Genomic DNA, 23,102 nt, shown 5'->3' on the forward strand with positions numbered 1-23,102 from the left:
CACTGGCAGGGAGCAGAAAAGACTGGTTCAATCTCAGGAAGTCAGCGATGATCAGAGAGACAGAAACAGCATTTTGTAAAATATTATAAACAGTACAAAAAAGAATACGTGTGTGTGTGTATGTGTGTGTGTGTGTGTGTGTGTGTTCGTGTTCATTCTCATTTGCCCAGTCATTGTGGGACAGACTGTTACAGATGGGATTTCTTATCAAATGGTATATGTGTTTTACATTTTTTAAAAACCTGCTGCATTATATTATCAAAAGATCATTCCCAGACCATGTTTCCACCAACTGTGAACAGGCTTACCATTCACATCTCCTCACTATCATTGGATATTTTTAGTCATTTTAAAAGGTTTTTTTCTTTACCACTGTGATGGACTAAATACCTCACTGTAGTTTCTTTGGTGACCGGTGAGATTCAACATATAAATGGCTATTTGTGATTTGTAGTTCTTCTTCTGAGATGCTTATTTGAATCCATCTCTCATCTTCCTTTGAGGTTGTTGATTTTACTCTAATTAATCTATAGGCTCTCCTTAAGGCAAACCAAACAAAAAAACATACCATGGCCTTGTTCACAGCTGACCATGACAACTCACATCAGTAATCATTTGAGAATTGTACTTTATCCCACCTTCTGCTGTTTCTACGCTGCTGTTTTCCTTCTTTCTAATTTTAACATTCTCACCATTACAGTCATCAGCTAGATGGTAAACATGTGAAGAGGTCAAGGAAAACCAGTGTGTATTGAATTCTTTCACGTGCTATGAATCTATAGCTTCTAAATGAATACCAAACAAATCTAAGAGATATACATCATTTTGTTTTCCAGCTGAAATATTAAAATTCATGAAAGGTAAAAAATGAGCCCAAAGTAAACAAAGTGCCATTGACAAATTTCTGTCTAATGATACTAAAAACCTGTGTTCCATCCACCAAACACTTTCTTCAGAACTAAAAACTTCTATTATTTAATGTCACAGATGTTTTACACTTAGGGCTCTGAGGTAATGTAATGTAGAAATCCATAATTGGGGTTTAGGTTATCAAGAAGTTTTGGGAAATGAAGAAGTCGGGGAGTAAGACTATTGATAAGAGGGATGAAATCATACCTAGACTGATTTAGGAAAAAGAAAGCAAATCAGAAAAGGTAATATCAAAAGTGCTGTGAACAAGGTACCTGTTTCAGTGAGTGGAGGCACACCAACAGAGGAAAAAGAGCGGTATGGCCCTAAAGGGAAATGCACCTCAGCATTTGTGAACTATTGGTGAAACAACACAACCTCATCAGAAGACAACAGTGGCATGGACTCCAGGACAGTTAAGATGAATGAGCTCTCATTATGGGATGTCATTCACTCAGGGGTCCCAGGTGCAAGCATCTTCAAACACCAGAGGCTTACTTTTATGGGAAAAGCCTTGGTTATACCTTGGCCTGTTTATCCCAAAGCAAAGATTTGAGTAGCAAGATTACCGGATTGTCTTCTTGGAGTATAAAAGACAATTATGATAGCTTAGGCCACCGGCTTTCAGTAAATTCCATCTGGCAATTTACAAATTAGCTCATTATTCTGCTGTTCTTATGAATGTGTTAGTCTGCAAACATATTGTTGTCACAAATTAGTCACCTAGTGTTTCTCAGAAAGTGATTTAATATAAGCACACCCACATCGTGGTATGGAACAGTAAAAGAGGTCATTCAGTACAATTTGACTTCCAAAGTGTTTTTGTCACACACATTTGTCTTCTGATGTTCTAAGATGGCATGTGATCATTGCCCTAGATATTGACAGTATCGTGTAATAGTAGACGCCTCTTTGGTTTCCCCATGAACTGCAAGAAAGTTCCAAGCCTACAGAAAAATGATTGATTCAAAAGTTGAGAACGCAGATTTGTTTGTTTTCATTTCCATTTGTTATCATAGGTGTCATCACAGCTGTTGTTTCAATTCAATAATAGCAATTGCAGTTCTGAAAATTCACCTAAACATCTGGTTTTTAAGTGTTTTTTTTTTTTTTTGTGGCAGATGAGCTCACCAACCAGCCATTTAGGAAGAAAAAAAAAAACAGTAGAAGTAAAAAACACAAATGTCCCTCTCCTGTCTAACTTGATTACCTACTGAGAAGGGTCCTCATTTGGATTATAATAAATATTTCATTGTGGACTTTAGCAGTTAAGATGCTTTTTGCTATCAGTTCAGAGCTCCTGACTTACCAGGTAAGCCAATAAGGAAAAGCAGCTGTCTTGGAATGTGAAGGGTCAAGGTAGACTGTTCCAGGGTTGGTTATTTAGCACCTCAGCTAGGTTCTGCTTGGTGCTGGTGTTGCCCTTTTGCTCAGGCTGACTCTTGATTAGCACAAGATGGGTGGCCATAGCCAGGCACAAGGTCCAAAGGCAGTGAACCCTTTCTTGCCTGTAAAAGAACTTATGTAAATATTTAAGAGAGAGAGAGAAGTGGGTAATGATGTGATTCTTCCCCTCCTCTCCTCAAAGGGAGCTGCAGTCATCTTCATGTTAATGATGACTTCAGAGTTGAAGAAGAGACATCAATGGTGGGAGATTCACAGCACACACAAGACGGAGTCCTAACCTTCAGCCGTTTTTTTGTCCTTCCCCAGACAACAATCTAGAAAGGCAGTTGGGCTCCAACAGCCAGAGTTTGCATGCATTGGACCACTAGAAACTGAGGGCTTAGTGGGGGGCTGATTAACCAGCAGTACTTGGAACACAGGCTCTGCCTGAGTCGCAGGAGTTGCAGCCAGGGGACCCTGCAGGGATGCTGCTGATGAACCCACAAAAGTGCCCACGAGACAAACAGGCAGCTTTCAACATCTGCCAGCTCCCCAACAGGAGGTGCCATCTTACAGCAGTGCCAATTCAAGAGGAGAAAAGCTGATCTCTTTTCTTTCTTCCTCTCTCCCCGAAGCCCCTAATCCCAGAGCAGTCAGTGGCAACAGCAGATAAGCCAGGATGTACCCCGTCCTGCATGGCATTCTCCTCACCCAAGCAGTTATCTGTTCAGCTGAGACGGAGGGGGAAGTGTGGAGTTTGGGACTGTAATCTAGAGTGGGTATTCTAATTTCTAAATAGATTCTGCCTGACTATAATAGAATCTGAGTAATTGTAAAGCTGTTTCCTAACAGTGCTCTGAAAGTCACAAGATACTCCCCCTAAATAAAATTTAAGGAGGCAGTGGGATAGTAAAATAAAATGGGCAATTGATACATATCACATGCATTTCAACAAATATGGTAAAGTATTGATACTAATTTAGAGTTTTTTGTTTTGTTTTGTTTTGTTTTGTTTTAAATCCTGGGGATCAGATTTAGGGCCTTGCATGTGCTAGGCAAATGTTTTGCCACAGAGCTATATTCCTAACCCCTAGTTTACAAATATTTTAAAAAGTTCTTGACAGTACCTTATCACTTTTGTATCTCTACTTGCATATTTCTCCTATCTCTCATATTTGAGAGGAAAGTCAAGGAAAATGATTTAAAACTTCCAGCAAATGTTTGTCTCAGTTTTAAAATGCCTATGTGCAATCCCAGAATAAATTCACAGTAAAGGTGTAGAAAGTAGTCACTCATAGAGGGAGTGGAAGATAGTATTGAGAGTGGTGTCTTTCTGTCTCAATCTACTCTTTGACTTTCCTTTGCCTTTCTTCACCCCCTTCTCTCTTAGGACTCCTTTGGGTTAGGAGTGTAGGACTGTCACCTGTTTTTGGTACCTGCAGTCTGTGAAGAGAGGCCACTGGAGATTTGGGGCTACAAAGTTGCTTGATCTCCTCTCAGAACAAAAATTATTCAGTCCTCTCACACACACATGGGTAGCCTCATCTCCAGTGACCTGCACTTCTGGCTGGGGAGTAATTAAGGAGATATGGGAGATAGGTGATTTTATATTGTCTTCTGTGTCCCTCCTTCCTGTATGACTTCTGGTATTTTAAAAACAAGGTGGTGATTTNAATCTCCATACTGCTTTCCAAATTGGCCGCACCAATTTGCAGTCCCACCAGCAATGTACAAGAGTACCCTTTTCCCCACATCCTCGCCAGCACTTGTTGTTGTTTGACTTCAGAATGGCTGCCAATCCTACTGGAGTGAGATGGTATCTTAGGGTGGTTTTGATTTGCATTTCTCTGACTGCTAGAGATGGTGAGCATTTTTTCATGTACTTGTTGATTGATTGTATGTCCTCCTCTGAGAAGTCTCTGTTCAGGTCCTTGGCCCATTTGTTGATTGGGTTATTTGTTATCTTATTGTCTAATTTTTTGAGTTCTTTGTATACTCTGGATATTAGGGCTCTATCTGAAGTGTGAGGAGTAAAAATTTGTTCCCATGATGTGGAATATTCCAATTACAGAGAAAGGCATATTAATGGATAGCTTCAAGTACTCAGCATTATGGATTAAACCTCACATGAGCACAGAATAATCAGCAGAGCAGAAGGTGGAAAATGCTAGGTGAGGGAGAAGATATCTGTGTGCAGTGGGAAACTGAGATTTAATAACTAGCCTTGAACTTATTTTACAATGAAAAGCATAGAATATTTTAATTATATCATATTGATTTTGAAACTACTAGTTATTCCAAAACTTTGGTTCTAATTTTAATACGTCTGAACATTTTCTAGCTTTTCACTTATTGTTTTTATGATCATATGATGCTCTATTTTTCTCCCTAGAAAAGAACTTCACCTTCTGAGTACTGAGTTTTCCTAAAGGCTAATAAAAAATTATAGTGTATATCCTCTTTCTAGTCTCTCTCTCTCTCTCTCTCTCTCTCTCTCTCTCTCCCCTTATCTGAAACTAATTGACATGCAGTGAAAAAAATATGAAAGGCATTTAAGAAAAAAAAATGAGCTAATATTTTGACTGGGACGTAATTGTTGTCAAAGAAACAGAACAGTCTCTAGAACATCTGGATATAGATGTAATTTTAGAAAATAACTTGTTTTTACTTAAGCCTCTTGACCCTATAACTTTTAATCAAATGCCAACTTGATTCATTGTGGCTCTTTCATATTTCTTTGTAGCATTACTTTTAAATTGCTTTATTTTGGAGGAAGGAAAAGAATTTAGGAATAGCAATACAAAGTTTCTTATTTGGTGACTCATCAAGATTTTGACTTCAAAAAGAACAAACTGACTCAGACAAACTCTTGTTTAAAAAAAAAAGAGCCAGGCACAGTGGCACACACCTGTAATCCAGCAGATCAGGAGGCTGAGGCAGTAGGATCGGGAGTTCAAAGCCAGCCTCAGCAACAGTGAGGCACAAAGCAACTCAGTGAGACTCTGTCTCTAAATAAAATACAAAGTAGGGCTGGGGATGTGGCAAAGTGATTGAGTGCCCTTGAGTTCAATCCCCAATACCAAAAAAAAAAAAAAAAAAGGAACTATAGTTATGGTAAAGTTATGGAGATTTATAGAAACATGTGTAGCTGGGGTTTGTTGGATTTAAAAACTCCAGATTTAAGGCAGCAAGTGACTCCTTTGGGGGCCATCTAGTCATCCCTTTCTCTTTCCATGTCTGTCTGCTCTTTTCTATCTTTCCTTTGAAATTGCCACCCTCTTCTTGGTGATCAGTTCTTGCTTGACCCACAATGGCAGATAGGGTCCTCAGTCGTGGCATTTGGTTCAACCCCACCTTGGACTGAATAGTCTCACTTTTACTTGGGACTTTTCACATTCCAAAGATAGAATATTAGTATTTGCTGCCCAGTGAATGAATCAGGTGGCAGTAAGTCAAGTTTTCACAACCACTCCAATCAGGTTTTATCAGAATGGGATATGGGTAAAGGGAAGGCAAGTTCATTAGGAGCTGTAGGCAAACATAAAGAATCATGTGGCCATAATGACTGATTTATTCATAAAAAATTGATTCAATATATATTTCATTGAGCAACTATTATGCACCAGATATTATTCTAAGCTGTGGAGGATATACAGGGACAAAACAGACCAAAAACCCCACCACTCAAGTAGGTATATTCTAATGATAATCTTTATCTATTGCAAAGATAACTGAAAGAAATGGAGTAGCAATGCCTCTACACAGAAAATACAAGAGGAAGAAATAGTAATACATACTTGTGTGTATGCGTGTGTATATATGTAACATGTTACAAATATATATACAAATATATATTTTAAATAATACTCTTATTTGCTTTTAATTAACTCATCAATTGTCAATGGTGTGTGTGTGTGTGTGTGTGTGTGTGTACAATAACTTACTGTTTGGGACCTTTGAGTTTTTTAAATGGTAAAGGACTAATAGAGTTGATGTAATCGCTTTCAACTTTTCACTAAAATTACTATGAAAACACACTCCCCCCAAAAAATTATAATTAAAAACACCAAAAGCCAAGACTGTGTTGCTATGTCTGTATATTAAAGAAGAAATAAGTTAGATTTGAAAATATAACTGACAGATTATCCATCCTATTCCATTTAACAATGAATAAAAATGATTTCTTAGTTTTACCTGGAATAGAAAATATATCTACTATATACTATTACTCATTGATATATAACTAAAGTTTTTTTAAAAAGAAATATAATGGCAGACTCCAAGATGGATCAAAATTAAGGAGCTAGAAGCAGGAGAGTGTGAAGGAATATTCTCAAGAGACCATCCACAGTGAAATTGCATCAGGAGGGTTTCAGGAGAATAAAAACCTTTGGGAACCACCTTTGACTGACTGTTTACCCTAATAAGCCTAGGAGACTGAGAGGTTTGATTAACTCCACCACCTTGTGCCATCTGGTAAATACAAGAGTTCTTTCTCAGGCAGTTATCTTCACCCAACCCAGAGGCCTAGTTAAATATTTTGCAGTAATGAAAAGTCAGTGGTGTGGGAAAGAAGAGGGGGAGACAGAGAGATACAGAAGAGAAGAAACTACAGCGACTGTTCTTTGTGGGAAGAAATTATGAATGACTTGATTATTCTTTGTATTTGTCTTTTTCCTTTGTGTTTCCCTTGATGAACTCGCATTATTTCCTGAATAAATTTCATTTTTAAAAATAAACATTAAATTCTGTTGCATTTATTAATAAAGAAGCTATGAGATGGTGTGTATATTTTATTAATTCTCAAAATATGTCCCAAACATTTTTGATAAAAGTATGGGTTTACTATTGTTTCAAGCAATAGTTAACTAAAGTAAATGGAATCTGTTCCCATTAATGATGTAGATTTTAATATCTACTGTTTTGAAAATGTGTAAATATTGGACATCTAAGTATGACAAATTAATACTTCTGATGTTACATTTTAAAACACATTTTATTTTTAGTTTTGCAGCAATTTTAGATTTATAGAAACATTGAAAAACAGTATAGATGGCCCATGTATCCTAAGCCCCTGCAAATGCATAGCCTGCCTATTATCATTATCTTTCAAAAAGCAATACATTGGTTTAATTAGTGATCCTCCAGAAACATCGTGATCACCCAAAGTCCATAGTTTACATGAGGATTCTCACCCATAGTGTTGTACATTTATTTTATGTATTTGGACAAAATTCATCATGAAATGTACCTACCATTATTGTATCAAACAGGTAATTCCAACATCTCTGGATGTCCAGTTCTGATGCTTGCTCTGTCTCTTTAGATACTTTTTGCCTTTTAGTATTCCTCATAATTTTTATTTTCCTTTAGCTAGATATATACTGGGGGAAAAGGACTAGAATAAATAAGCCTGATGTAGTGGTAAAATGGAGGGGAGGGGAAATGTTCTATAATACAATAATTAGGTCTCAGTCTTTTGGTGAGCCTGTGCCTCCAGACTGTGCCTCACAAATATTTCTCAGATTTTTTTTTCTCCCTTTTTTTATGTGGAGTTCAGTATGTCCCTTCTCCCACATGGAAGACCATGGCTCGGTGGAGTTGGATATTTTCTTTTCCCCAGGTCAGTTAGGCTCTGATTAAAAAAAAAAAAAATCTCACCAGGTTAGGCTCTACTTAATTAGTTTCTCCTGAAGGGGAAGACCTTGTTAAGAAGAGCAATGTATTCTGCAGTATTTTAAAATGTTGACTTTTCCCCTCTTCTTGCCAGAAATGAGATGGAATTTTCCTCCATATTTCCCGTAAGACCCTGATTGAAATCCTGGACATAAAACTCATAATTATGGTACCCTCCTTATTACTGGAGTCCCCCGGAGATTTAACCTCAGATTGTCAGCCATAGCCTCCAGAAATTCATCAATTATGATTTAGATTTTTCTACCCCAATACTGATTCCCATGGAGGTTTCTGCTCCAATGTGTGGTGATTTTCTGCATGCTCCTGTCCTCCCCTCCAATTCTGAGGGGAGACGTTTGTCCTATGACCTCACATCTCCTGTGGATCTAAGAAGAGTTATTGACTTTTCAGCTTGTTCAGCTGTTTAACTTGTTAGGACTAAGGGGCAACTTCCAAGCTCCTTACCTGACGAACCGGGACCTGGATGATGTTACTTTTTAACTGAGAGAATGAGTGTTGCAAGAACTGTCATCAAGGATACGTTGTCAATAAATACCAATGAAATTTATCAGTGAGGGAACATCTATTTGTATGCATCTAATCAGTTGGGCCCAGGAAAGAATGCGCAGCTATGCCAGCCAGATACAGTTCTCTTCCTGCTACTTAAAACAATCTTTTTCTTGGCCTGACCAATTCTGGATATAATTGAGTAAAGGCTGTAGGGACTACAGGGTGCTGGAGGGCAGGCTGGAATCTACTTGCTTGCAGACACCCACATACTTGAACTGGAGAAAAATATTATCATAGTAACAATATTAACATATTAGTAACAATATTAACAATATTAACACAATACAATAGCATACTACTAATATATTAATATACAAGATCAGGACATTTGATCAGATATTTAATTTCTTTTGGAGACAGTAGCTTTCCTTTTAATATCAACTCTAATTACTGCTTCTGGCCTCAGCTACAGTGCTGACATAGACACAGAAAAAAGAGTAAATCAGCTATTCATGTTTATCCTTAAGATTCCATAATGATTTCACCAATAATATCAGTGGAATGTTTGTATTATTAAATCCATATTTTGTATTCAACTATTCAACTTTGAGTTTTAAGTCTTTCTTGCAAGAATAAGAAAGTTGGGTTTGATATCCTGATATGTAGATAGATGTCAGTTAAAAATGTCTGTTGTTCCTTAGTAAATGCTAAATATATTTTCCTCTTAATTGCTGCTTCAATCACACAAATAATACATGGCCATATTCTTATTTTTAAAATATTGATTTAGAAATAAGTAAAAGGTGAAAAATCTCTTTTTTAATGCTGTCCACTTCTGTTTCCTTATCTTAGAGGTAGTTTGGTGTGTGTATATCTTTCTGGTTCTTTTCCTCTGATTGGCATAAATTTACATATTAACACACAAGTAAATTGATGAATTCACACTTAAAATAATATTCTGTAAACCTGAGGGTTTCTTTTAATCCAGTGTCATCTCAGATATTTTTTCCAGTTTATTTTTTAGGAATCCATACTACTTTATAACATGGGTATATTTTGAAGCTAATATTTATTTTACTATATGAGAAAGATTTTTATTCCTTTGAATTTCTGACATGATATAAAAATATTTCTGAAATTGGATTTCTGACAATAAAAAATCTTTAGAAAACCTTTGAGTAGAATGAAATATAATTTCATTCCAGAAGAAACATCTAGCATTTTTCATTTTTTTTTCTTTTTTTTCATTTTGATTTGAATAAACTGTTGTCTAAATGAACAATCTGTATTTTTAACATTTTAACAAGCAAATTTTAAAGACATGTGTATATCATTTGAAGACTTCTTCATATTACAAGGTAGTTTTTTGTAATTTAACTCTATAAGTTAAAAATTATAATAATCCATAACTTTGCTAAAATGTGTATACTACAGGTAAGAAAATTGTGTCTCAAAGAGATTTAGGGAATTGGTCAAAATTACACTAAAAGTTAAAGGAAGAATTTGAGACTAAGGATTCATATCTTAGGACTGTAGAATCAAACACAAATTGACTTTCTTCTTCAAACTTGGTGTGGATTTTTTTCTACATTTGATTTTTGAGTATAAGTTTTAAGTGTGTTCTTTGTATTCTAGCATTGGGTTTTCTAATTCTTTGACTTCCAAAAATATTAAACGTAGAATTTTGCAAGCATTCCACATATTTCTATTGTGAAATGTATTGTGATTGATGATCACCATTTTTTTCTATAATGTGTTTATTCATCATTAAAGGATTTAAGCTTTGTATGATCCAAAATGACTAGTTTTTAATAGCTAAATCATGAAAATTTTTAGTAAAGTATCCAAATAGGTGTTCAACAGATTCCTTTTCATTTGTCAATTGGAAACTGTTTCCTTGGCTAAAGAATATGTTGAAATTGAATATACCAGCAACTTGCTGAAGCATGATGCACTTCCCCAACACCTAGCAATTGGAACCATGGCTTCATGAAGGTCTTCTCTTATTTCAGTTATGAATGTGCTGAACAGCATGACTTCAGAGTCTGCTAGACCTTGCCAGAAGTGAAAGTCATCACTATCAACATGGTTATTAGTTAACATTTACTGAGTGCCAACAATGTTTTTGGTGTTATAAATATACATAGGAAGATGCTGTTCTTTCCCAGAGGATAAGGGTGGCAAGAGGTTCTACATATCCCCTTCCTGCAGGAGTGGGGTGGGGAGTATGCAGTTATCTTGAGTCTCACTCTACACATGGAATCCAACTCTTATCTGTTTATTGGGGGAAAGAACATATGTGTAAACGTGTGTGTGTTTACACATATGTGCACACAAGTATGTAAAGTACACATACATTTTTAATAGAAAAGGTAAAAATATTTTGCCTTTTATCTTTAGGTAAGAAGTCATATCCCTCAAGACATCCAAATGATTGATTGTAGCGTCTAGTTCCTTGGATATAACCTAATACTACACTATTATATATATATATATATACACACACACACACACACACACACACACACACACACACTAATATATAGGCAGAATGTGTCAGGAAAATATACTGAGATGTTTGTAAATGTAAACATACTTATACCACCAAAATATGTAAAATGAGGGACCAAATTTTGTTTTGTTTTGTTTTGCTTTGTTTTAAAAAGTAAACAAACCTCTTGAAAGAATGGGAGTTTTCCTAAAATATCATATAATAATATTCATTTAGAATTAACAAAATATCATCACTTAGTTCCTTGCCAAATCATGTCTAAATACGGAAGAGTTTTATTTCTTCTATGTTAAGAGGCAAACATTGATATGAGCTTATTGATCATACCAGAATGAGTGGGTGATGGAAAGATACATCTTAATATTTAAAACTGAAGTTCTTTGCTGAAAGTGAAACTCAAGGAGGGAAAGGGAAACATCAGTGAAGTAGGTCATCACACCCTCCCTATCTGCAAGTACAAATAACTAAAGTGTTTAGGAAACACCCAAGTTCAGAGACTAGAGTGTGTCTTTATACACTATGACAGCATCAGCACTAGTGTCTATTAAGTTAGTCACTTAGTTATTAATGAAGGAGTTTGAAGAAGATATGGTCTTAAACAGTTAATACTGTAATAAAAATGTGCCTGAAGAGTGCTAATTTTGTCTTCCTATTGTTATGCTTTTGTGAACATTTTTTGTTGAAGACCAGATTCTTTTCAAATCAGTCTTTGAGACAAAACTGCAAAAGGAAGCTGGGTGCAGTGGCACACTCGTGACACACTCCTGTAATCCCAGTGGCTCAGGAGGCTGAGGCAGGAGGATCAAAAGTTTGAAGCCAGCCTCAGCAAAACCAAGACTCTAAACAAATCAGTGAGACCCTGTCTCTAAATAAAATAGAAAATAGGGCTGGGGATGTGTCTCAGTGGTTGAGTGCCCCTGAGTTCAATCCCTGGTACTGGGGGAAAAGAAAACTGCAAAAGGAGAAGAGCCTTGGTGGAAACAACATGAGGTGGCTGGTCTCCCCTTTGCCTCTCAGTTGTTCTAAGACAACTTTGTAAACTCACAACATTCCCAGGAAATTAGTTTGAAAACTATCACTCTTAGGAGCATAATCCCCTTGCCATAAAAGGACTTTATTGGAAAAGAACATAGGGATGCGGGCTAGTTAATATTTCTTCTCCTGATTGTGAGAGCACCAGGCAATTTTTTTTTGGTAAAAATCTTGGTGATTTTGGTTTCCTCTGAGTTTGCAATTTTCACTTTATTGCCAAGTTGATATTCTATTTTTTCTTACATCATTCTCATACAAGGATAGCTAATATGACTATCCTTGAAAGACCAATAACTCTAATGTTTGCCATGTGAATAAAAAATTAAACACCTCCAAATCAACAACACATAAACAGCCCCTGTGCTGGTAGGGCTGAGGCTGTACCATAGCTACAGCAACTTCACCAAACCAGTACCAATATATGAAGCCCTACTAATAATTAGCACTTCTTTATTGACCGAAATAATGGGCCTGTGATTGTCCCTACATCTAATCTTTCATGGCTACTTCTTCTTCTTTTTTTTTTCCTTAATGTCTACTTTTCTAATTTTTAAAATTTGTCCTTTTTAGATATACACGCCAGTGGAGTGTTGTTGGCATATTATACATGCATGGAGTATAACTTATTCTAAGTAGGATCATGTGGTTGTACCCAATGCAGAGTTATCTTGGTCATGTATTCAAATACAAGGATTCAAATACAAGGATAGGGAAGTTATGTGTGATTAATTCTACTGTCTTTCTTATTTCCCTCCCCACTCCCTTCCTTTCATCCCTTTGCCTAATCCAACAGACTTCTATTCTTACCTTTCCCATCCTCCCTTGTTGCAGGTCATCCTCCACATATCAGAAGGTCAGCATCCACATATCATAGACAACATTTGGCTTTTTCTTTCTTTTTTTTTTTTTTTGCGGGGTACTGGTTTATTTCACCTAGCATGATATTTTCAGTTCCATCCATTACCAACAAATGTAATAATTTTGTTCTGCTTTAAGGCTGAGTAATGCTCCATCATGTATATATACCACATTTTCTTTATCCATTCATTTGTTGAAGGGCACCTAGATTGGTTTTATAGCTCAAGTATTGTGAATCGAGCTGCTATAAACATTGATGTGGCTGCATCACTGTAGTATGCTGATTTTAAGCCCTTTGGATATAGACTAAGGAGAGGGATAACTGGATCAAATGGTGGTTCCATTCCAAGTTTTCTAATACTGCTTTCCATAGTAGTTGCACCAATTGGCAGTTCCACCAACAATGTGTGAGGTGTATCTTTTTTCCCAAATCCTCATTTCATGGCTTATTCTAATATTTCTTAGATAGTCTATGAAAAGACAAGTATCTTTAGTAGAACAAAAACGTTAAGTAGTACCCTAGTCCCATCAACATTATTCATTTTTGAGAACTTGTTTTTAAGTTACAAACCTATTAGATCTGCCTAATGGTTGTTTCTTGAAGATTACATATTTATGAAAATTTTTGTTCTTAAGAAGTTTCAGTCTGTAATTTTGTGAGTCATATCCCTTAAGGCCCTGTTTCTGATCTATATAAGATAAAAATACTAGAAGTGAGCTATTTCTAAAAAATCTTTTCTTTTTATTTATTTATTTTTAGTTGTTGGTGGACCTTTATTTTTATGTGGTGCTGAGGCTCAAACCCAGTGCCTCACACATGCTAGGCAAGCGCTCTACCACTGTGCCACAACCCCACCCCAAACATATATATATATATATATATATATATATATATATATATATATATATAATTTATTTATTTATTTTGTCTGAAGTCTTTAAAAATATTAAATTTAGGGGTGATTATTAATTGATAGTATTGGTTCTTTGAACTGTGAAATAAATAACATTTTTTTAACATTTTTTATTTATTATCCTTCAAGCAGAAATTTCACTTTTCTGTTACTTATCATGGCTTCATAAATAAATTTTTTAAAAAAGTAAGAAAAGCTTGTTTAAATATTCAGTTGAAATCTCCTTTTAGTTTAAATATATTTTAATTTCAAATCTCTTTTAATCTAATGACTAAATTATTTGTGTCTTTTATTTATAAGGTGATTTGCATATATCATTGCTCACTTATGGAAACATAGCTCACAATTATTGTGTGTTGAGATGCCTGGTAAAGATTCAGATGTATTTTTGCTATTATATGGTGATATGATAGGTAACACTTTGGCATACAAGCAAAAGGGAATATAAAGGACTGAAAAAGAAGAAAGGACAAATAAATACTGCAAATTAAATGGAAAATATATTTCTACATCATTTTACTAATTTTTATAGAGATCTACTCTCTCACGTAATTCAAGAAGTATATGTAGGTTTTGAAATAGATGGGTGTCCATAATCATTATCATCAAAGAAAACTAAGCAGATTCAAGTAATTTAAATTCTCTACTAGGTCTTCTGCTGCCATGGTGTGTGGCAATGAACTAATAATATCTTTTTATACATCATCTCCAAAATGTCATGATAAAAGTTTTACTATCCTTAGCATGCGTCTGCGTGGTTAAATTAATACTCGTAAAAGGAATTTAGTTAGGAAGCATAGGACCAATGCAGGGTGGTATGATTACTGTCACCGAGGTACTAGAATGTAGTGTCAATGCATGCAGGCTACACTTTGTTATTTCAAATGGTGACTCTTCTAGGTGCTGACTTTTAGCGAGCTACCTAACATTTGAGCACTTCAACTTTCTCATTTAATAGCAGTCCTTACCTAATAGTATTGTGATGAGGAGTGAAACAGCCATGTGATGCTCTTAGAACAGGGCTTGGGACATTTTCAGTGTTTCTACCTCTTAAATAATAATATTTAAATATCTGTGTAAAATCAAAATTTGAGTTACTATATGATGTTTTATTCCAAACATTATAGCTTTAAAACACAACAAATTGAGGGGCTGGGGTTGTGGTTCAGTAGTAGAACACCTGTCTCACACGTGTGAGGCACTGGATTCAAACCTCAGCAACACATAAAAATAAATAAACAAAATGAAAGTATTGTGTCCATCTACAACTAAAAAAGTATATTATAAAACAACAACAACAAAAACAAAAATTGAGGCTAAAGTGTTTTGGATCAGATCACAAATGATCTTATGGAAGAGATTGAGCTTCTTCACAGAAATCAGGTGGGAAGATATGGTTTGGTCTACAGGAAATCCCAGTGAAATATTAGGATTTTGCAATAATATTCCCAGTAATATTCTCATGTTCCTTTGTGCTGTGGTGCCATCTTTGCGAACCTAAAGTTCAAACTGCTTTTAAAGGAATCAACCAATTCTTCCTCCTCCCAGGAATGATGAAACTACTAGGATCATAGTTTGATCAAACTATAGCAGTTTTCAAAACTAAATATTATTCTTTCTTTGAATTTATGGGAAATTCCCCTCCCCGCAACCCTGAGTAATATTTTCTGAAATGACAGGATCTCACTGGGGAAATCCTAACTGAAGATAATGGCATGATATATTAAGTATTGCCAGTATTCCATTTAATATTAAGCAATTGCATAGCATCATTTTTAAATACTCAAGTTAAAAGTGATACATTAATATTGAATACACTGCTACTGTAAAGCCCATTCTCTTACAGATTTCAAACAAACACCATTTAAGTGCCAACCTACTATTAGAAGAGTTTACTCTTTTATTCTTCTCCAAAATGGCATCAACAGTGATGGGGTGCTTCCAGGGGATTATTGAACAGAATTTTTGCAACAAAGGGGCAAGCTTGAGGAAATACAAAATACCACCTATAAGCCTTACAATGTTTTATCTCAGCACTCCACCAATCTACACACCCCCTAATCAAACAAGCAGCTTTATGGCATGCGCAATTGCAGTTTAAGTCTAACTGACTTCTGCAGAACTGGCTTCCACAGGATTTCCTGTCCAAAATCAGAACGTGAACCTCTGTAGCTAAATGGTTACCAATGGAATAAGCAAGTCTTCCCCACCTCCCATATTTTTGTTCTTTTCCTTCTTCTTCTTCTTTTTTTAAAAGAGCTGAGTTGAACAGATCTCGTCATTTGTCAATTATTTTATTCCCTTTATATTCATTGGATAAGATGGAAAACAAATAAAAAAAACCTACCTCCACAATAATATCTATCTGTTTAAGGTGTCATTTCCCTGTGAGGTTATTTACAGGTTTCTTGCTGTTTAGCTTTTCTTGCTTGGTAATTACTTACTGAAAGAAATCTGCTCCTCCAGGGCGGGTAAGCTCTTCCTTTAACCCCTTTTACTCACTCTCCTTTGGAGGCTGGCAGGGAGCGCTCCACTCTGCAGTGTCTGGGAACCCACCTAGAGGGCCCCCTTGACGCCAGCACATCCCCTGTCAGGCAGCAGTCTGCAGCGGAGCAGGGCTGCTGCAGAGTTAATGTACAGTACCAGGGAGCCTGCAAGTGTCCTGAGCTCCTCAGAGCTGGGGCGGCACAGCGCAGGGCAGACAAGGCGGCTGCGACGATTCCAAAGGTTCTGCTGGAAATTCGGCGCTGGGGGACTCCAGCAGGAGCCTGTTGCCATTGTGTTTTAAAAGCATGGAAGGTCTGTATAGCTTGGGCATGAGAATCTTTCAGAAGCTATCAGAGCATCAGAGTAAATGACATTTATTGGGAAACTGAATTTGGGGTAAAGAAAAAAACCGAAAGAGAGAGCAAAGAGAAGAGAAAGACAGTGGGGGAACAAATTCTTAGACAACGTCTGACTTGCAGCTGTGAAATTCATTTTCTTTACAAGGCAAAAATATTAAAAGCCCACACATGGTTTTAATAACAGATTAAAGGGAATTTCTGCAGTGAAAGGATCAATAGCTTAGTCATTTTACTTAAAGAGAGCAGACAGCCTTATTATGGGGTTAGGCAGCAGAAATGAATTTCATCACGACAGCACCTTCTGAAGTCATGATGGTAGCTAGTGGTAATCCTGTCCTACAAAGCAGAAATTACTCTTTGCCTTCCTACTTTTGCAGTGGAGACCAGCAATTCTGAGATTTGAGGAAGAAGTTGGCTTTAATTATACATGGTTTTTAGCCCCTCTGCCCAGGTCTTTGTCCTATACGTCTTAGACAGTAGCACTGCGTTAAAGTGACCACACATGAATATGTGCCTAAGAAAGAAGAAAAAGCAATATTCATTTCTAAAGGACAGCATGGCAAAGCAGCCTGAAGTTTTCCATTTTCCTTCTAACACTTCTTTAACAAGGATAACAAGAAACTGTCTTTTGACTCCTTTCTTCCCACATTCCATAGTCCTTCCTCCAAGGATGCATTAATTTATACTCAAGGCAGCTGGATTTTACCAGGACAATATTTGCCATCATTTAGGATTAGCAGTTGGACTGGTTATTTTAATGTATTGACTTACTAGTGGAACCTAAATGGATGGACCCATACCTGCAGTGCTCTGTGATGTTTCTTTCTTCAAATTCTGGAAGGGCTTTTGTTGTTGCTCTTTCTTTTTTGGGGGGGATTTTTTTTTTTTTTTTTTGGAAATCAATACTTGTTGCAATAATTGCCCATGATAGCTGCTCAAACAAGAGAGTTGGAATTCATCTGTGAAAATCACTACATATAACAAAGGAGACAAGGAAAATATTAATGACAGAAGATCTGTGAACATGATGCACGTGAATAATTTTCCCTTTAGAAGGCATTCCTGGATATGGTAAGTAATCAATATCCCCTTTAGTTTGTAAAACTCAGAATTCTAAAATTCCATGACAGCTACCAGATGAGAATTTGTCTGGAACAAGAATGCTGGTATCAAGTGAGAATGAGAAGTCAAACATATAAAATACCAAATGTGTCTGAGAAAGTAATGGTTATGCAATAAAAAACTTACTTGTTAATATAAAGTATTTCAAATAAGAAATCAAGTATGAGGACATTTACAATTATTAACACTTCATGGTAAAGAAAAGAAAAAAGCTGTGAGAATGGCAACCTATTAACAGAAAAGGAGAGGATTGGGATTTGTTTTTATCTGTTTTTCTTTGAAAATTCCCTGGGGAAGGGCACTCCTAAATTTCTGACATCTCATATCAGTTGGTCTGTATTTCTAAAAGAAGGTTAAGGGAAATTTAACTTGAGTTGATTTTAAAATAATTCTTAGATGTGTTGGTCCCTTTCATTTAAGATGATTTTAGCTATTCAAGAAATATTCTTACTATAATGAACCAATAGAATTCCAGTAGAACTCTAGTACATGAATCATGAAGTGCTCAGACTCTTACAGAACTTGCTTAGTTTTGGATATTTGGTTATGTATTAAGGTTCAAGGCAATGCATTAAAGTCCTTGGACATGTGCTATTTTGAACCATTTCTTGTTGGAATTTTTGTCTATATGTGTATAGGAACTAGTTTCTGAGAATATTACAAGAGCAAAGTCCATTATTTTAAAAATTGCTAGTTTTTATTATACCTCTAGGGTGGTCTAGATTCACTCTCTTACAGCAGAAACTTTGTAAATGCATAATAAAGGCACATTGTAAATATTTGTGTCTACGAACATGGGTTGTTGGGATACTGTGTCTGATTTTCAAAGTGTTTCCCAGGTAAATATTTTAGCTGGACTCCAGATAAGTAGTAGATATGTGAATACAGGTTTTTGAGGGGTTTCCAGCTGCTTTATGACAGTGTCTTAAATGAAAATCCCCTAATAGCTTAGGCACCACCAAGATCACCTGCTGTTTTGTTTTAGAGGTTTTGGCTTTCAGCTAAAAGTCCACTGCAGACAAGGGTTGGAGACATCCTATCACTCTAGGTAGGTGCTCATCTTCTATCAACACCAGAGACATCCGGAATCAACCTTGTGGCGTATCTTCCTTCTCAACTGACCACGTCCACTGTCCCTGGTCTCTAATGTGCTTGGGAGGGATTCTGGGTGGCATGCCTGCAAACCTCAGTGGCCCACTGCCAACTGCATCACCAGAGCTCCCCACTCAGTGTCAGCTTGGTGTCATCGCCTTGCTTGTCCTGTTAGTGAGGGGCAGACATCAGCAATAGGGCCTTGACATTCCTACAGAAAATTTCACAACAGAAGCCTTTAATCCTGAGATTAAACCGTCCTGCTAGCAGTCCATGGCACATAGTAGGCTTTTCCCGATGTTTTTCCTTCTGTTCTTTATGCCTTTCTTTAAGATTAATGTCACACCTCTTAAGAATTCTTAGACCCCAAAATTGCCATACTCATTTCTATAAAGTCTACCTTCCTATATAAAGCAACAGTTTTTTTTTTTTTGCTGCCCAAGTCCTATTGTTTTTTTGAGTCCATTTGTTTATGTTGCAATAGGTACGATGCATGTACTCTCTGAATGCCTAACATTATAAACACCTTCTATTCTGTTGCATTAACCTTACCTTTGCTTTGGACTGGGAAAAATGACTTATTCAACTCTTTAGTGTTGGAAAGAATGCAAATTTGCTTATTCATGATCTCTGGATCTGTAATACAATATGTTTCAAAACTATAGAGAAGTTGAGTGCCCTGGTTGCTTATTTTGTGCCTGGAGCTAGTGAGCCTTCATCCATTTCACTGCATGATGTACCAGTTTGTTATTGTTGTAGCCAAGCTGAGCCAGTGTGGAGTGTGAATGTTATGTATGTGTGTTCTTCTCTGGACCCCTCTGAAGCATTCATCAATGAGAGTTGGACTCAAAGGAAAAAGGTAGTGGTGTTTTTCCAGGTGACCCAGTTAGTGTTGTGCTTGGTTCTCAACTTCCCTAGTTGTTGTTATTTTTCTCTTATTTATAACCTCACGTTTCAGTACTGCAGAAAGAGATTCTAGGTGTTTGTTGACTGGAAACCTTCCTTCCCTTTGTAAGCATCCCTGTTGTATCAGATTCCATTCTTAAATGTTCCTGCTAAGAAAGGTTTTGCCAGGTTGTTTCCTTTTCACATCCAAAGACTCCCCCTTTCTTTATTCCTTCATGCAGGTCTTTCTTCATGGAGGTGCAGATCAGAAGGTGGAAATAAAATAACGGCAGGGCATAATAAGCATGTTAAAGATGTGTACTTTGGTGTCAGGAGCCCTAGTTTACCTCTGAAAAGGGTTTAGAGATGCATTTTCTGGCTCTATTCTCCTCTGCTTTTCTGGAAGCAAAGTGGAGAAAAAATTTAGACCTACCAAGTCTGGAGTAGTCTTCAAAAGTTCATCAGAGGTAGTGATTCAAATAGTTCTCATCCTCCTGCCCCCAGGCTGGTGTGTTGGTAATTGCACAATCATATTACAAATTCATTGTGTATTGGTTACACGTTAAAGTTAATAAGTGGTCCCATTACTCAGCTTAATAGAACACTGCCCCTTAAGTGCTAAGAGAGGTGGTATGAAGAATGTGTCTTTTTTGTTTGAAGCTACATTAGAAGTATTTGCTGGAGGATTTTACTGCAAAGGCTTCTTTCCATTACACATTTCAGTCGTTTTTTATTGCCAAGCTAAACAAAGATAAGGGTTTGCCTCACTGGGTAAACAAGTACTATATAGTGCCTATGTTTTATTCTGGCTAGTTGTGAGAACAGAATGGTAGCCTGGCAATTCAGAAATGGGCCTTGCATGGTCAAAAGAAGGAAAATGCAAGTAAGCTTTCTAGGAATTTAAATTCCCTTTAGCAACAATTAAGAGGACCTTTTAGAAGCCTCATAACATTGAATCACATGTAAGAGTCTATCAGAAATGACACAATATAGAGTAACATGTTTGCAGCTTTTGCCCTTTGCACAATCTGATTTGTAAAAATGTAATTTAATGCCTAAAACATCAGGGTCTTTTCGAATGATGTTGAAGTTGTAAAATTTAGGAGGACATTTTATTTGAATACCTTTGTATCCCTTTTTATGATGGATTCAAACAACTCAGAGAGAAGACAATGGAAAATTGAAGCCAAAGGCCACTACTAGGGGCGGTTGTTTAGTGCTGCACTCAGAGTGTCCTCTGAGGACACCAGAAGAAGAAGGTTTTGGGAAAGTGATTTGGATGGTGATTAATTATTTACTTATTTGGTACTTAGGGTTTAATTTTCTAAGGGCCAGAAATCTAAATGATTTTATCAAACTTTTTGTGATGCTGACCGCTGATTCCCATCAAGAGGCAAAAATGGGAAGATTGTGGTACTTAGCTCAATATTGAATCATTTTTTTTTTCTCTTTTTAGGCCCTGACTTTACTTTGTTGAACTGTCCCTTCCAAAGATCCAGTTCCCATAAAGTTTAGTTAGTCTAACAGGTCACAGTTCAGATGTCACTCTGAAGACCCAGGTTTCAACTCCTAAACTAGCTTGTTTTGTTTGATATAAATATTTTATAGATTGAAACAAGATAAAAATCTCTCTCTCAATATAACATTTATATATCTATTTATATGTTTCAAATAACTTAACCAATGAGTAAATATTCAGAGAAAGGCAAGTTGGCCTGCTTTTTAGTGAGGACACAAATGTTCCTATCTGAACACTATCAATCTCATTTTTAAGAGTTATATTCTCTCCACACATTAACTCTATAGAAATTCAAACCAGAAGTACAATTTCCAGAATTTATGTTTTGTCTAATGTAATAATCAGGTTTTATTTGAATTTTAGTATGGTGAAAATGTTGGGTTTGATCACAGTGTATGCATTGAAGATCAGAGTATACTATTTCTCATGCAAAATAATGGAGTTCTGCTCATTTTAGTCAACCTGAAATTCATTGGGAGTGTGCTTATCTTCTCATGAGATTGCAGGCCAGCTGAACTTACTTCTCTTCCTCTGAGTGAAAGAACTACCCAGGAATTCTAAAATCCTGAGGTCTTCAGGCTCAGGGAATGTCAGAGTCCTAGATGGATTTAATCCTATTAGGCAAAGTCATTTAATTGTCAACACTTTTGGCCAATAAAGTTTAGACTCATAATTATGCACCAGTCCTTAGGGCTCATTAGGAAAGTCAGCACATTGTATAAAGCAGAAATTTAAGTTTGGATACAATACAACACAGATTTTTCCATTGTATAATATTTGACCCTACTAAACTTAATATTTGGCTTTCTATTTTGCTGCTAGAATTGAAATATCAAAATATTTAAATTCATATTTTTATGTTTAAGTTTTAAGATAAATTTAATTAGGAATGGTATGATAGAGGATAAAAGTTGCCATTAATAATACTAGTGTGCCCACCATTTATAGAAAGTAAGTATGATTTTTAGTCCCAGCAGTATTTATAGACTAGTAAATTAGTCTGTGTACTTTAATCTGTTGACAGGTTACATCCTTAGTGGGCTAAGTGGGTGACCCAGTATGGGGAGATCATAAAAAAAAATCCCCACAAAAGGAAGAAAGGAAAGGAAAAAAATTTTTTTCCATCATACGAAAATTGTCAGCTAAGAAATTGGGATGTTTAACTTCTATTTAATTCCTCACTTTTTATCCCTTTTTCCTTCAAGTCTTTTCATGGACTATTATTATGTTATTTCCATTAATGCTGAGGTCTTCAGGCTCAAAGAAAGTCATTGCAAAGGGAAGATCTTTCACAATTCCAAACTGGAAGAAGAACCTAAGGGACCTTAACAACCAGTTTCTCTCTTGTCATGGGTTGAAAATTCCTTTTCATCCAACCCTTCCCTCCTCCTCCGCCTTTAACCAAGTCCCACAAAAGTTAATGCTCATTAATATTTTGTATTGCAATAGCCCCCTCTTGCCTTTTAAATAATAGTTCCAAAACACCTCCCAGCTACACATTAGTGACTACAACTCATAATCATTTGGAACATTGGATGGTATTTCCAGTTGTTTGAGAAATAGCAGCCCATAAATATATTCCAAGACAATATATTTCAACCAGGGGCTATATGTCTTGTAAAATTTTATAAATTATATGTACTTTTTAAAAATAGCATATATATGTATATATATGCATTTTACATGTGTATTTTAAAATTATATATGGATCCATATATATATACATTTGATATATATTATATATATATATAGAGAGAGGTATAGTATATACATGTATTATATATATGCATATATATATATATATATATATATATATATATATATATATATATATATATATA

General features: G+C 36.0%; 1 protein-coding gene across 11 annotated transcripts in view; it reads left to right on the forward strand.

Moving 5' to 3' along the window:
* Nucleotides 1-23,102, forward strand: part of Pde4d (phosphodiesterase 4D) — a 1,424,195-nt gene that overhangs the window by 883,019 nt on the left and 518,074 nt on the right. Inside the window, exon 1 of one of the 11 annotated variants that reach the window (XM_048800099.1) lies at nt 14,027-17,714. The exons of the other annotated variants lie outside the window; for them this stretch is intronic. Coding sequence (XP_048656056.1) covers nt 17,668-17,714 — 47 coding nt within the window. The 5' untranslated portion in view covers nt 14,027-17,667. Of the gene's footprint in view, nt 1-14,026; nt 17,715-23,102 lie in introns of those variants that run through there. 11 annotated transcript variants of the gene reach the window in all.

Source organism: Marmota marmota, unplaced genomic scaffold (assembly GCF_001458135.2).
Source record: "Marmota marmota marmota unplaced genomic scaffold, marMar, whole genome shotgun sequence".
Lineage (NCBI taxonomy): Eukaryota > Metazoa > Chordata > Mammalia > Rodentia > Sciuridae > Marmota > Marmota marmota.